This window comes from Dipodomys spectabilis, unplaced genomic scaffold (assembly GCF_019054845.1).
Source record: "Dipodomys spectabilis isolate Male_0828 unplaced genomic scaffold, ASM1905484v1 ptg000132l, whole genome shotgun sequence".
Lineage (NCBI taxonomy): Eukaryota > Metazoa > Chordata > Mammalia > Rodentia > Heteromyidae > Dipodomys > Dipodomys spectabilis.
In genome coordinates this window covers 4,189,780-4,203,080 of record NW_024870809.1, presented here as the reverse complement: position 1 = coordinate 4,203,080, position 13,301 = coordinate 4,189,780, and the positions used below count along the sequence as shown (strand labels likewise).

General features: G+C 43.0%; 1 protein-coding gene across 1 annotated transcript; it reads right to left on the bottom strand.

Moving 5' to 3' along the window:
* Positions 1 to 267: 267 nt before the first annotated feature.
* On the bottom strand, positions 268 to 699 carry Kcne5 (potassium voltage-gated channel subfamily E regulatory subunit 5). The gene has a single exon (XM_042690009.1). The coding sequence runs from the start codon at positions 697 to 699 to the stop codon at positions 268 to 270; it is 432 nt and encodes a 143-aa protein (XP_042545943.1).
* Positions 700 to 13,301: the final 12,602 nt, after the last annotated feature.

Here is a 13,301-nt window from a genome sequence, read left to right as displayed (position 1 = left end):
TCTGAAGACAAGAGAGCAGAAGCAGTTTAGTGCTGTTGGATGTGCCGGGTGAGGGTGAAAGCATGAGGGAAGAGGAGAGTGAAAGTGGCTATGAGGGAGTAAGATGGTGCTTTTCCTTGCAGGGCCTTCCAGACAAGGTCTCCTGACCTCTCATCATTGTCTGCGGGGAGCCCTGGAAAGGGAGGGAAGAGATGGGCAGCGTTCAGGTATAAGTAGATTAAGAGGATGCAATTGCTGGGGGGTGGGGTGAGGAGCAGATAGGTGGATCTAGACCTGTTTGGCACCTAGAGGGAGAGCAGGCAGCGCCCCCAGGGCAGACTGGCTGAAGCCCTGGGCTGGGGACCCAGAGGCTGTCTCGGCGTCGGTGGCTGGGTAACCGCCTGCGGCCCATTCCTGCTCGCCAGGGTAGGCCTGAGATGGCTCGTTCTTGGCCTCTATGAGCTTGCGGGAGCGGGTGTAGGCCAGGATGAGGACTCCGGCCAGGCAGGCATAGAAGATCATGATGAGCAGGATGTAGAGATAGGCGTCGTCACCTTTGGCGCTGGTCACCTCGTGGCCCACGAAAGGGTCAGGCACGACACCCATACCCATGCTTGGGCCGGGGCTGGTGCCCAAACCGCTGGCATTACCCCGATGGTGCAGCTGAAGCAGCAGGCGGCTCAAAAGGGTTTGCAGCCGTTGACTCTCGCTGCAATTCATGGCTGTTGGGGAGTTACACGGAGGCTCCAGGACGTTGCTGACCTTTCCCCCTCCGCGAAGGGAAGTGAATGATGGAGCAATCGGGCAGGACAAGCTGAGACCCAAGAGGACCACAGACGTGGCACCCAGCTCTGGGACAGGAGCGCAGTGGCAGGGGGCACCGGCTGCTGGGGCTCCTTATCCCCCTCAGCCCCAGGCCTCCTCCCCTTCCCACCACGCCCCCTCCGGCCCTGGGCGGCCTCCTTCCAGGCTCAGGTTGTCTAGTAGCTTGGGAGAAAGGGGACAGCTGGTTGGAAGAGGGAGGAGAAAGCAGCCAGGGAGGGGGTGAGCCCAGAGGAGGGGCCGAGGGGGTGGGGGCTTGGAATGTGCGAGGCCCCAGGCAGCAGAAATTGGCAGGACAGCATGCTGGGGCCAAGCCTGGATCTTGGGCTGCGGAAGAGAATTCCTTCCAAGTTCTGGCCATCTGCCCTGCGAGCCTGGCTTTGGCCCAGGTACAGGAGCTGGCCCCCCAAGGCAGGCCTTCTGTGACAGTGCACAAGTGAGACATTAGGCGCCTTGGGGCAGCACTCTAGTAACATGGGTGTTTTTTTAGCGGAGATTCCTTTGTCCACATCTATGGTGGTTACCTGTGTTCCTCAGTCCTCCTATCTTTATCGCTCACCTTCATCCCTTCCCTGGTGCAAGAAAAGCATCTTATTCAAGAGATGCTCAGAACAAATTTGGTAAGTGATTGCTTCGAGGGCCAGTACAGAGAATTCCTACATGACCCCAGCAGCTGTAAGTCACTGCAGAGGAAGACTCCTGTTCTCATGAACTACTACGGCTTTCTGGAATGTCCACAGATGTTCAGCACTTGAGTATATTAACTGTGATGTAATCCTGTTTCTTCACTTTTTTCCCCTTTTTCTTTTTTCTTGTGCAGGTACTGGGGCTTGAACCTACAGCCTGGGCACTGTCCCTGTACTTTTTCACTTAAGGCTAGTGCTCTACTCCTTGAGCTACAGCTCCACTTCTACCTTTATGGTGGTTAATTGGAGATTATCTCACAGAGTTTCCTGCCATGGCTGGTTTTAAACTATGATCCCCAGATTTGAGCCTCCTAAGTAGCTAAGATTTCAGGCATGAGCTACTGGCTCCCAACTACTCCATTTCCTGTTGGTAAATCACCTTCCCAGAAGTGAAACTGACTTCTTTTAAGAAGAGCAGAGGCTCCTCTTTACACTCAGTACATATCTCAAGATTTGAAATGTGACGGTGCTAGATACTATACTCACCATAATCTCAGTTGACACATAGCTATGTGCTTTTCCAGGGCTTGATAACGGGTCTAAGCCCCGATGGGTGCTTGGGTACCAATTTTTCCCATCAGGGACTATCTTTTTTATTTTTTTTTTAAGAGAAATCAAGGAACTAAGACAAAGATCCATTTATTCCTATGTCAATTTTTTTTAAAGACTAGGTTTTAAGGAAAATTTCATTTGTACATAGAGAGGAAGGAAGTAACACTACTGGTCAGATCTAGTTGCATACATTCACCAAGTGAGAATAAAAAGAAAGCAAAGCAGATTGACACCTTCCAAAATCAAGTTGCCTATTTAATACCATTCAGTATTGGGACTAAACTGAGGTGCCATGGATTTAATCAGGAAGATTTCTAGCATCTCTGTCCCATCCATCCTTCAGCCCTTTATCCAAGACTCAAAGACCTTCCATATAATCCTGAACACTACCTCAACTCTCTAACCTCACGTAGGCTCAAGAACACTTCAAAACTAACTGAGCGTGATGAATACCGGAAGACATAGCTAAGAATTTCATAACCATAACTCTCTAGGGATATGACTGTTGAGCTAAAGGATTCCTCTTGAGCTAGGTGCTGGTGGCACATGCCTGTAATCCTAGCTACTTAGGAGACTGAAATCTGAGGATCAAGGTTCAAAGCCAGTCTGGGCAGGAAACTTAATGAAACTTCCAAAGCTGGAAGTGGAACTATGGCTCTAGTGGTAGAGCACCAGCCTTGAATGAAAAAGTTAAAGGAGAGCACCCAGGCCCTGAGTTCAAGCCCTAGTACTGGCACACACACACACACACACACACACACACACACACACATATCTAAACTTTTGCAAGGAAAATAGGTTGCAGAGGTAGAAGCTCCTTTACTGTAACATAAAGAATAATCATTTCAATTTATACAGTACTTTTCCACAGTCTTGTGAAATAGTAGAATTCCATTCATCTTCAGAAGACGGAACTGAGATTCAGAATGGTTAAATCAAAGTACTACAATTATAAAGCTTAACCTGTTCTTTTCAGTCCTACAACATTACTACATGGATAGTTTAAATGAGCTTCTTCAATTTTCCCACATGTCCCTCCTCTGGAACTTTCTACAGTTTAGTTTTTTTTCAGCTAAACTTCCCTGTATAAGTTCACCAGTGACCTCCTGGCTAAATTCCAGGCTTTTTGCTCAGCTTGGCTCTTTGACGTTGAGAATAAATTTGATACTTTCAAGCACCCACTCCTTCCTGTAATGGTCTTAACTTTGGCTCTCATGGCACTGCATTCTCCAGTTTCTCTTCTTATCTCTCTGGCCCATCATTCTCTGTCTTCTTTGCTAGCTCCTCTTCTTTCCTCTTCCCATTAGCTGTTGGAATCCCCAAAGACTAAGCACTCAGCCAGTCTCTCTTAACATGTATTTCCTTGCAAGGTATCCCCTTACATGGTGTCACCTATGACCTGGCATATATGGAGTCAAATTTGAGTCTCAAGCTCTGAGTCTTTTTCTTGGTAGCATCATTCAGATACACCCACTTCTTCCTGGCTGGTTTTATTGCCTCAAACTTAATCCACACTGATTACAGCAGGTCAAATATGTAAATTGAGAGTCTCCTGACAGATCTCCCTGACTAATACTCAGTCCACCATGCTTTGGTTAAAATAATTCTCCTCCAACACCACTTTTATCAATTCATCCCTATGTTCCCAAACCCAGAGGTGCACCTTATTGTTCCTTTAATGGAACTCAGTCTTCTTTGGAGGGCCTTAAGTCCTCATCATAAATAGATAGCATCTCCTCTTCTTTTGAGCTAGAAAAACAGCACATTCCTGGTGTTTCTTTTACTTTCCTCAAAATTCACTGCCTGAAGGAAGCCTTGCTCTAGGCTCTAGTTTGTGATCTCAGATTCTTCACAAGGAATCCCCTCCCCTGGCACCATATTACCACCACAACTCAGGGCGCAGTCTCCAGTGCAAAAACCTTGTTAAATACAGAAAAGCACTAAAAAATTTTACCAGTACTGCACAAGCATTCTGCCCACATGCTCACACAGATGTGTGTACACATAAAAACACACATTGCTTCATACCTATCTTTCTCATTTAAGATAGTATGTATTTTTCCATATTACTATTTTATAGTACCATTTATTATATACACAGTATAATACTAGACTATGGATCTTCATCAGTTCGTTATTTGCTTACCTTTTTTAAGCTATACCTCCAGCTCTGGCTTTTTGCTAGTTAAATCTCACAGATTTGTCTTTTTATGGTGATTCCATACCATGAACCTCAGATATCAATCTCCTGATTATATAGGTTTATAATAATGAGCCACTAGCACCCTGCTTATCAGTTTTTTAAATTAGCTACTACTGTCAGATTTATGTTACTCCCAGATTTTTGCTATTACAATTTATGTTTTGATAAACACATACAAAGCACTTTTTTTGTCGGTCGTGGGGCTTGAACTCTGGGCTTGGGTGCTGTCCCTCAGCTCTTCAGCTCAAGGCTAGCGCTCTACTGCTTGAGCCACAGCGCCACCACCACAAAGCACTTTCTTTTTTCTCCCTCCCTCCTTCCCTCCCTCCCTCCCTTCTTCCTTCCTTTCTACCTTCTTTCCTTCCTTCCTTCCTTCTCCTTTCTTTTGTCTGTCATGGGGCTTGAACTCAAGGATTGGGCAATGTCCTTGAACTCTTGGTCAAGGCTAGCACTCTACCACTTTGAGACAAAATGCCCTTGTGGTGTTCTGGTGGTTAATTGGAGATAGTAGTTTCATGGACTTCCCTGTCTGGGCTGGCTTTGAACTACAATCCTCAAGTCTCAGCCTCCTGAGTAGCTAGGATTGCAGGTGTGAACCAACAGTGCCTGGTTATACAAGGCTGTTCTAATTCTATTAAATAAATCATGAGCAGAGAGAAGGCAAGTTAATAATTTATAGTGGCACCGGGTGGCTCATGCCTGTAATCCTAGCTACTCAGGAGGCTGGGATCTGAGGATCATGGTTCAAAGCCAGCCTGGGCAGGAAAGTCTGTGAAACTCTTATCTCCAATAAACCACTAGAAAACTGGAAGTGGCACAGTAGCTCAAGTGGTAGAGTGCTAGCCTTGAGCTGAAGAGTTGAGGGACAGCGCCCAGGCACAGTGTTCAAGTCCCACGACCAACAAAAAAAAATTTATAGTGGCATGGGCAGCAGTTATATGCTCAAAAGAGGATAGAAACAAAAATGAGCACAGTCATAAAATTTACATAGTTTCAACCTCAGAAAACATAACAACAACAGGTGTCTGTGGGGATTCTGACATTTTTTTCTTCTTTGACCACATGGACTGCTGAGCATCCCTTCAAATCCCAGTCCCAGGCCAACCCTTTTTCCTATTACAGTTAATGAAACTGAATCCTTTGGGCAGGGATTTCTTCTTATTTCTCCTCACTCTTCCATCTCTTCCACACCTGCTCTGTACCTGTCAAAGAATTGTTTGTCTATACATCATCTAGGATCACTTATATCCTGAATGGCAATCAAGTGTGTTGACAAATAGAAGCAATTTCTAATCATATATTTAGACTTTTGACAAGTCATGTTTAGGGAAACTTCTGATTCACGCCAAGCTTTTCTTAAAAGGACAATTCAAGCACCATTGTCTAGGAAATGCTTTGAGTGTTCCTTGAGTCTCTGAGTGCTTCCTGCCAACAGTGCAGCTCCCTGGAAGTTGGTTGAACTGGACTGAGAGGGGTTTGGCTAGTTGCCAAAGGACGGGTACAGATGGTAAGCACTGTTGGTGTCTAGGAGTCTGACTTCAGATTAAGAGCAAATCATTCATTAATTGGGGCTGGGAAGGTGGCTCAGTGGTAGAGCACTTGCCTTGCATGCCTGAGGCCCTGGGTTCGATTCCTCAGCACCACATAAGCAAAAAGAAAAAAGCTGGAAGTGGCATTGTGGTTCAAGTGGTAGAGTGCTAGCCTTGAGCTGAAGAGCTGAGGGACAGCGCCCAGGCCCAGAGTTCAGGCCCCACGACCGGACCCCCCAAAAATCGTTCATTAATTGATTCAGCAATTAGTTATTGCCAGTTACTTTGCACCAGGCCCTGTGCTGGTCCTAGACACACATAAGTGAGCATGTCACATTAGTGAACAGTCTATGCCTTTGTAGCCTTCTCAGCCACTTCTTTGTGAATTGAGAACAAGTAGAGAATGCCAGGACATGAAGCTTATTGAGCTGTGGGTAGAGAATCCAGCCAGAATTCTGGTTTGAAGAGAAAGGTGACTCTGGACCCAAGTTGTAAGGAATAGTGTCTAAAGCCTTGTCTGAAAAAATAGTCCCCCCACTCCCATAGTTTGATTTCACTGTCTGCTGTTTGCAACTCAACCTACTAGCTTCTAGCAGCACCATCTTCAGGGACTGCTGTCATAAGCCACCCAGCAGGCCCATTCTCAAATGATGAATGAATATATAGGACTGTTTGTAGGTCCAGCTGGGGCTTCTCAGTTCCTCCATGGGAATATGTGCAGAACTGGAAAACAGTTGTTGGGCTATGATAAAGATCATGGTATTCTTTAATTATATATATATAGTAAAAATACTGTACAGAGGGGTTACAGTTACATGAGTAGGGTAATGAGTACATTTCCTATCAAGCATTGTTACCTCCTCCTTTATTTTTCCCCTATGGTCCCTTCTTTCCCCACCTCCTTACCCCCTCCCTCCCTCCTTCCCCCACCTCCGACTTTGTAAAGTTCATTTTCAACATAGTGTCCTGTAAAGATCATGGTATTTTTTAAAAAATCGTAATTGCTATTATAAAGGTGATACATGGAGATGTTACCGTTACATAAATCAGTTAATGACCTCATTTCTTTTTGAACAATGTCACCCTTCCCTTGCTCAGTCCCATTTTTTCCCTCCCAACCCACCCACAAGTTGTATAGTTCATTTTCAGCATAGTGCCTAGTGTGTACCATTGCTGCACTGATCATGGTATTTGTGGGTAGGGATCCACCTTCAGGGCTGGTTGGTGGTTGGTGGACTTGTGCTGAGATATGCCCTATATCTGAGCCACATAGTGCAGCATCAAATCTAGTTCCTGATTTCATTTATCGTTGTTAGTATGTAGCAAGCTTATTAAACATATCATATTAACTGAATGTTTGCCAATCGTATAAGGCAGGCAGTGTGGTGTGAAAAGTATTTAATAGTGGCTTAATATGACCAATCAGAACAATCCGAATAGCTGCTGGCTGTAAAAAACCTGAATCGTTTAGCAGAATTACACACCATGGGGCAAAGAAGTAGGAGAAACTACAGACTCAATAGTTCCCATTTCTCACAGGATCAAATCAACTCCAACTCTTTGGGCTTCAGGGAAGCCCTGGATTACACAGGACCTCCTTTTCCGCTATGGATGCTTTAACCTGCTGCTAGTACTTATTGCAGGGACTTGCAAGCACCATTTTACTTGCCCACATCCTTAAGCATTGCTATCTATTGCATCTGCTGGGTTCTTCCAGCCACTTCTGAAAACTGAGAGAACATTTTATTTAAGTTTATCATTTATTTCTTCATCATCTATCTATTCTGTGGTGACAGTGTTCAGATATAGATTTCCTATGTAGCTCAGGCTGGCCTGGAACTCACTACCCCAGGCTAACCTGGAACTTATGATCTTCCTGCCTCCTCCTAGTGTTTAGCTTACAGGTGTGCATCACCACATCTAGGCTATCTAATTTTTTTAGGGCTAGGTTCTCATTATGTTTCCTAGGGTTTGTTGAATTCCTAGGCTGAAGAAATCCTTCTAACTTAGTCTTAGTAGATTGGATTACTGTCAGGTGAACACATGGACTGCCAAATGATTCCTAGTGTGGCTATCAAGACTGTTCCTTAGCTAGAAGATACTCAACGTTCCTGTGGGTATAATTACTGAAAATGTCTTCAACAACCACTTTCTCGGCTGAATGAAGCCTCACTTTCAGCATAGGAGAACAATGATAGACATGCTCCTTGCTGGCCACTGTAGGATTCCAAAGGACAAGTATGCTGTTTGCCCTCTCACCTGGATCCCTCACCTAACACGGAGTATGGCACACAATTTGCCTCTGGGTCTGCCTTCTTCCAATGAAGCTTTCCAAATGTGAAAAAGATTTCCTCTGTAGGATGAGGAACTTTTAGGTAACATTTTGAAATTAAGTATACAAAATTCAAACACAGCATAAAGCTTCTACCATCCATAATTGCCTATACTAGCTTCATCTTTTCTTAGCCTGCCATCTGCCCACGTCTATCCATTACCTGCCATCAGTATAATACACTCCTCAGCACTTCCACTGTTATCCTTTGCTTTCTTTTAATGTTTTTCTACCAGTACTGGAGGTTTTACTGGGGAGCCTCACACTTGGTGGTTTTTAATTGCTCATGGCTGACACTCTTGTGAGATGCCTCCCATCTGAGTTTTTGCTGGTAATTTGTGGAGATGGAGCTTCATGGGCTTTTCTACTCAGGCTGTCTTAAAACTTCAGTTCTTTAGATCTCAGATTCTGGAATAGCTAAGATTACAAGTGTGATCTACAAGTATCTGTTTTGGGTTTTTTTTTGGCTTTCATGTGAAGTAATATATGCGTACACTGAAATACATACAGAAACATTATACATTTTCTGAATTTGACAAACATGACACTATGATTTAGACCAACAGTAGTTAAGAAACTTTCTCCTTTTCCCTTTCTAAAAACCCCTCCCTTCACCCTGAGGCCATCAATGACTATTTTGCTTGCTGTAGAAATTTATAATAAATGGAATCACATAGTATGAAGTCTTATTTTATTAATACATTATTTGTAGCCGGGCTCCAGTGGCTCATGCCTATAATCCTAGCTACTCAGGAGGCCAAGATCTGAGGATTGCAGTTCAAAGCCAGCCCAGGCAAGAAAGTCCGTGAGACTTTTATCTCCAATAAACCACTAGAAAACCAGAAGTGAAACTGTGGCTCAAGCGGTAGAGCACTCACCTTGAGCTGAGGAGCGCAGGGACAGTGCCCAAGCCCAGAGTTCAAGCCCCACGACCGACCAAAAAAAAATATATTACTTGTACATATTCATGAGACTTGCTGTGAAATTTCCACACATGCATCCAGCATGATAGAGAACGTTGCTCTACACTTCTACCCTAATCTCCTACCAGTACCCTCCCAGTCCCTAATAATTATTCGGCTTTCATGTTTACTTTTCCTTCCTTCCTTCCTTCCTTCCTTCCTTCCTTCCTTCTTCCTAACTCCTCTTCTTTTCCTTCATTTTCACATAAAAGACATATGACATGCTACTTCCGTTTCTGAGTGTGCCTTATTTTGCTTAACATGCGGTTCTCTAGTTCACTCCATTTTGCTGAAGGAACAGTCTCTTGTTCTTATAGCTAAGTAATATTCTATATACATACCACATTTTCTTTATACATCCATTGGTTGTTGGCCACGTAGGCTAATTCCATAGCATGGCTACTATAGTGAATAGTGCTTTGATGCACACTAGTTATTTCTAGTTTCTGAATATTAGTAATAATAAGGTTGCTATGAATTGTCATAAAATCCTTTTGTGAAAATATTTGCCTTTTTCTTGGGTAATACCCAGGGTAGCAATTTGGGGGTGAAAGGTACATATTTAATTTAATGTTTTTAATTTTTTCGTTGGTTGTGGGGTTTGAACTCAGGGCCTGGGTGCTGGTCCCTGAGCTATTTTGCTCAAGGCTTATACTCTACAATTTTGAGCCACAGCTTCAACTTCCGGTTTTCTGGTGGTTAAGTGGAGATAAGAGTCTCATGGATGTTCCTGCCCAGGTTGGCTTTGAACGTGATCCTCAGATCTCAGCCTCCTGAGTAGCTAGGATTACAGGAGTGAGCCACCAGCTCCTGGCTAGATTTAATTTTATAAGAAATTGCTAAACCTTTTGGCAAAGTAGTTCCCATAAATAGTGTATGAAAATGTCAATCACATGATTACTTCTGAAGCTTTCTGCTTCCATTGTGTACTTAATCTTGTCATGTGTCTGTGAAATGCAATTGCCCTTGTACTTATAAGAGAAAAGCCTGTCTTCTTAAACAACCCATTTCTGATGAGTAATAAATGTACATCCAAATGCTAGAAAATTGCTAAAATATGAGAACCAGCTCTGTGGTATAATCACATTTACTGAAATTTTATGTGCGCCATGTAATGGGTTATGCCCTTTGCATGCACTGTCTCAGTCCTAAATGATGAGGCTGTATGGAAAGTACATTATAGAGATGAGAAAACTGAGGTTTGATTAAGTCACTTGCCCAAAGTCATGTAGGTGGCCAAGTTGAGATTCCAAGGAGTCTGTGGTCTGTATTACCATTGTGTGATAGCATTGCTGTCATAGCATTGCTGTCTAATGTCATTTGTATAGAGTAGCAGACTTCCAAGTCAGAAATCTCCCTCAGCCCTTTTATAGATTAGGAACCCTGAGGTCTGTAAGGGAAAAGCCTTTCCAGAAACCCCCCTTAAGTGTCAAAGCCAGCAAAATCCAAGGTTCCTGCCTGCCTCCTTGGTAGGAAACCTTTCCATTCCACTGCACGACCTCCTTCCATGTTTCAGGCAGTTCGGATTTTATTTGTAGACTTTTAATGGTGCTAAAGATTGGGAAAGCACTTGATCTTAGAAAGAAGTGCAGAAATCATTTTAGATTAGGGTTAAGTAAGCTCAACTGTTTCTTTGGGACTAGGACATATACAGTCATAAATAGCATTGTCAACCTTGTGTTAATTACTGCCCGAATATTATCTTGAAAATGTCTCTCCCATTCAGTCTTCACAAGATAAGAAAATGGAAAAAAAAAAACCCCACAATGTATTTACTTAGAATGTTCTGTAGGAACAGAGTAGGAAATGTGGGAAGGGGGAAGGCATTTTTATCTTGGATTCCTATAGCCCCATCTGGTGGATACTTGAGTTTATTGTTTCTCTTTATTCAGAATGTTTTGCAGCCCTTTTTGTATTACCTGTTTCTGAGCTATGTGTTATGTTAGATGCTGGGAATCAAGAGCTTCCTGCTGTAGTGGTGATAACATTCTCATGGGAACAAGAGAAAGGCAGATGCTAGCCAGACCATTGCAAGAAAGAACGGTGAAGGTGCTGTTAAGTGGTCAAAAGCAGAGCATAGTGCTTAAAAATATCAGCTTCCACTTCAGACAAATCCTTATCAGGATTCCACCCTGGCCACTATCAGCTATCAAGATATGACATGCACCTTTTCTGCACAGCAGTTTCATCATCTGCAAAATGGACATAACAGTGCTTCCCATAGGGTATTGTGGCAAAGAATGAGGTGAAACTTTGAAAGTACTTAGCATAGCACCAGAACATATTAAATACTCAGTAGTGTAGGCTATGGCTGTTACTTCATTATTAGCAAGCATATGGCATCCTGGAACCAGAGAAGATGCATTTGAGTCTATCTCTGAGAATCAGGGCACATCTCCTTGAGATGACCCCCTAGGATGAGTTATGAGCAGGGAATAGGCACTTTTTCCATGTGGAAAACAACAGTTCACCTCCTCTCATGCTTCTATCAGCAAGGATGGTAGAGTCCTTTGCCTCAGGTGTGTCAGGGGTTCCCGTGAGGTTTTCCGAGCTGGAAATCATACGGGAACATTTAGAAACTATTGGAATAAGGCACCAGGTCATGAGTGAAATTGTTCACATGGTGAGTATAGGAAATTGTTCACATGGTGAGTATAGGGTCTGACTTGAAATTCAATGCTAAAAGAAAATTAAGACCAGTTGTGTCAACTACCATCTGTATGGTTTAATTTTGACTTTGTTCATGAGCAGTAATGCTTCAGTGGCTTATTATTCATACAGCATTATGCTAAGTAGGCAAGATGGGACCTGATCATTTTCTACTGCCTCAAAACATGAGCAAATTCTGGGCACCCTAGCTACCCGCTGAATTGCCTAGAACACACCATGGACCAGAGCTGAGTCTGTTCATATTGCTCATCTCTGTATACCCTAATGCTTTCATGTTATCCAAGTTATACTTATCCTTCAAGGCTTACACTTCCCCATTATGTGCCAGCACACTGGCAAGCATTGGAGATGTAATAATAGTGAACATGAATGACAGTGTCAACCTTCTCAGTACTGACAAGAGGCCATCTGAGAATGCAGATAGGAAAATAAATCATTCAGATCATGTGTTGCCAAACACATTCTGAGATCAGGGATGCATCTAGAATAGTGCTTTCCAACCACATGTGTTACAGTTTAGTTTATCATGCCCCTCAGTGGATGAATGGATCAAGAAAATGTGGTATATATACATACTGGAATTCTATAGTTTCATCAGAAAGAATGACGTTGCTCCATTCATAAGGAAATGGAAAGACTTGGAAAAATCATATTATGTGAAGTAAGCCAGACCCAAAGAAACAGGTTGTATGTCTCCCCCCAGTTGTAATAATTACAATGTGCCTATAAATCTCTAAGTAAACCCAATGGATAGTAAAAAAAAAACAACAAAATAAAACAAAACAAAAAGCCACACTTGGAAATGATAAATTAACACAGGACTCTAAACATTCACAGTGAGAACAAAGGAGGATATTCTTAGGAGAGGACCACAAGGACTCAATACCTATGGGCATAAGATCATATAAAATGATGTTATCAAAATGACCTCCAAGAAATGGAAATGAGGTTTTTTATTTTACTTTTTGTTTTTCCCGTTTTCCCTCTTTTGTTGCTGTTTTTGGTTTCTGTACCTTATATAAGTTTATCTGATTTGAGAAGGAATAGGGAAAGCACAGAAATGGTGTGAGAAAATGTGAGGTGAACAAATACAACAGTGATACTCACTAGACACTGTGTTGGAAATGAACTATCCATCTTAGGGGGGGAGTGGGGCCAGTACGGAAAAAACTGGGAGCAAATGAGGGGTGAAACTGTTCAAAAAGAAATTACTCAATGCCCAACTTATGTAATTGTAACCCCTCTATACTTCACCTTTACAATAAAATTAAAATAAAGGGGCTGGGAATGTGGCTTAATGGTAGAGTGCTTGCCTTGCATGCATGTAACCCTGGGTTTGATCTCTCAGTACCACTTTTACAGAAAAAGCTGTAAGTAGCACTGTGACTCAAGTGGTAGAGTGCTAGCGTTGAGCAAAAGAAGCTCAGGGATAGTGCCTAGGTCCAGAGTTCAAGCCCAGGACTGGCAAAAATAAATAAATAAAATAGTGCTTTCCAACAGTTCTTACTGCTTAGCTTACATGGGTAACACAGAAGTTCCCCTGGGATAAGAGAGGTGCTTTGGCCA

Coding starts and splice junctions, on each gene's coding strand:
- Kcne5 (XM_042690009.1), bottom strand. CDS start 699: ATGAATTGCAGCGAGAGTCAACGGCTGCAAACCCTTTTGAGCCGCCTG.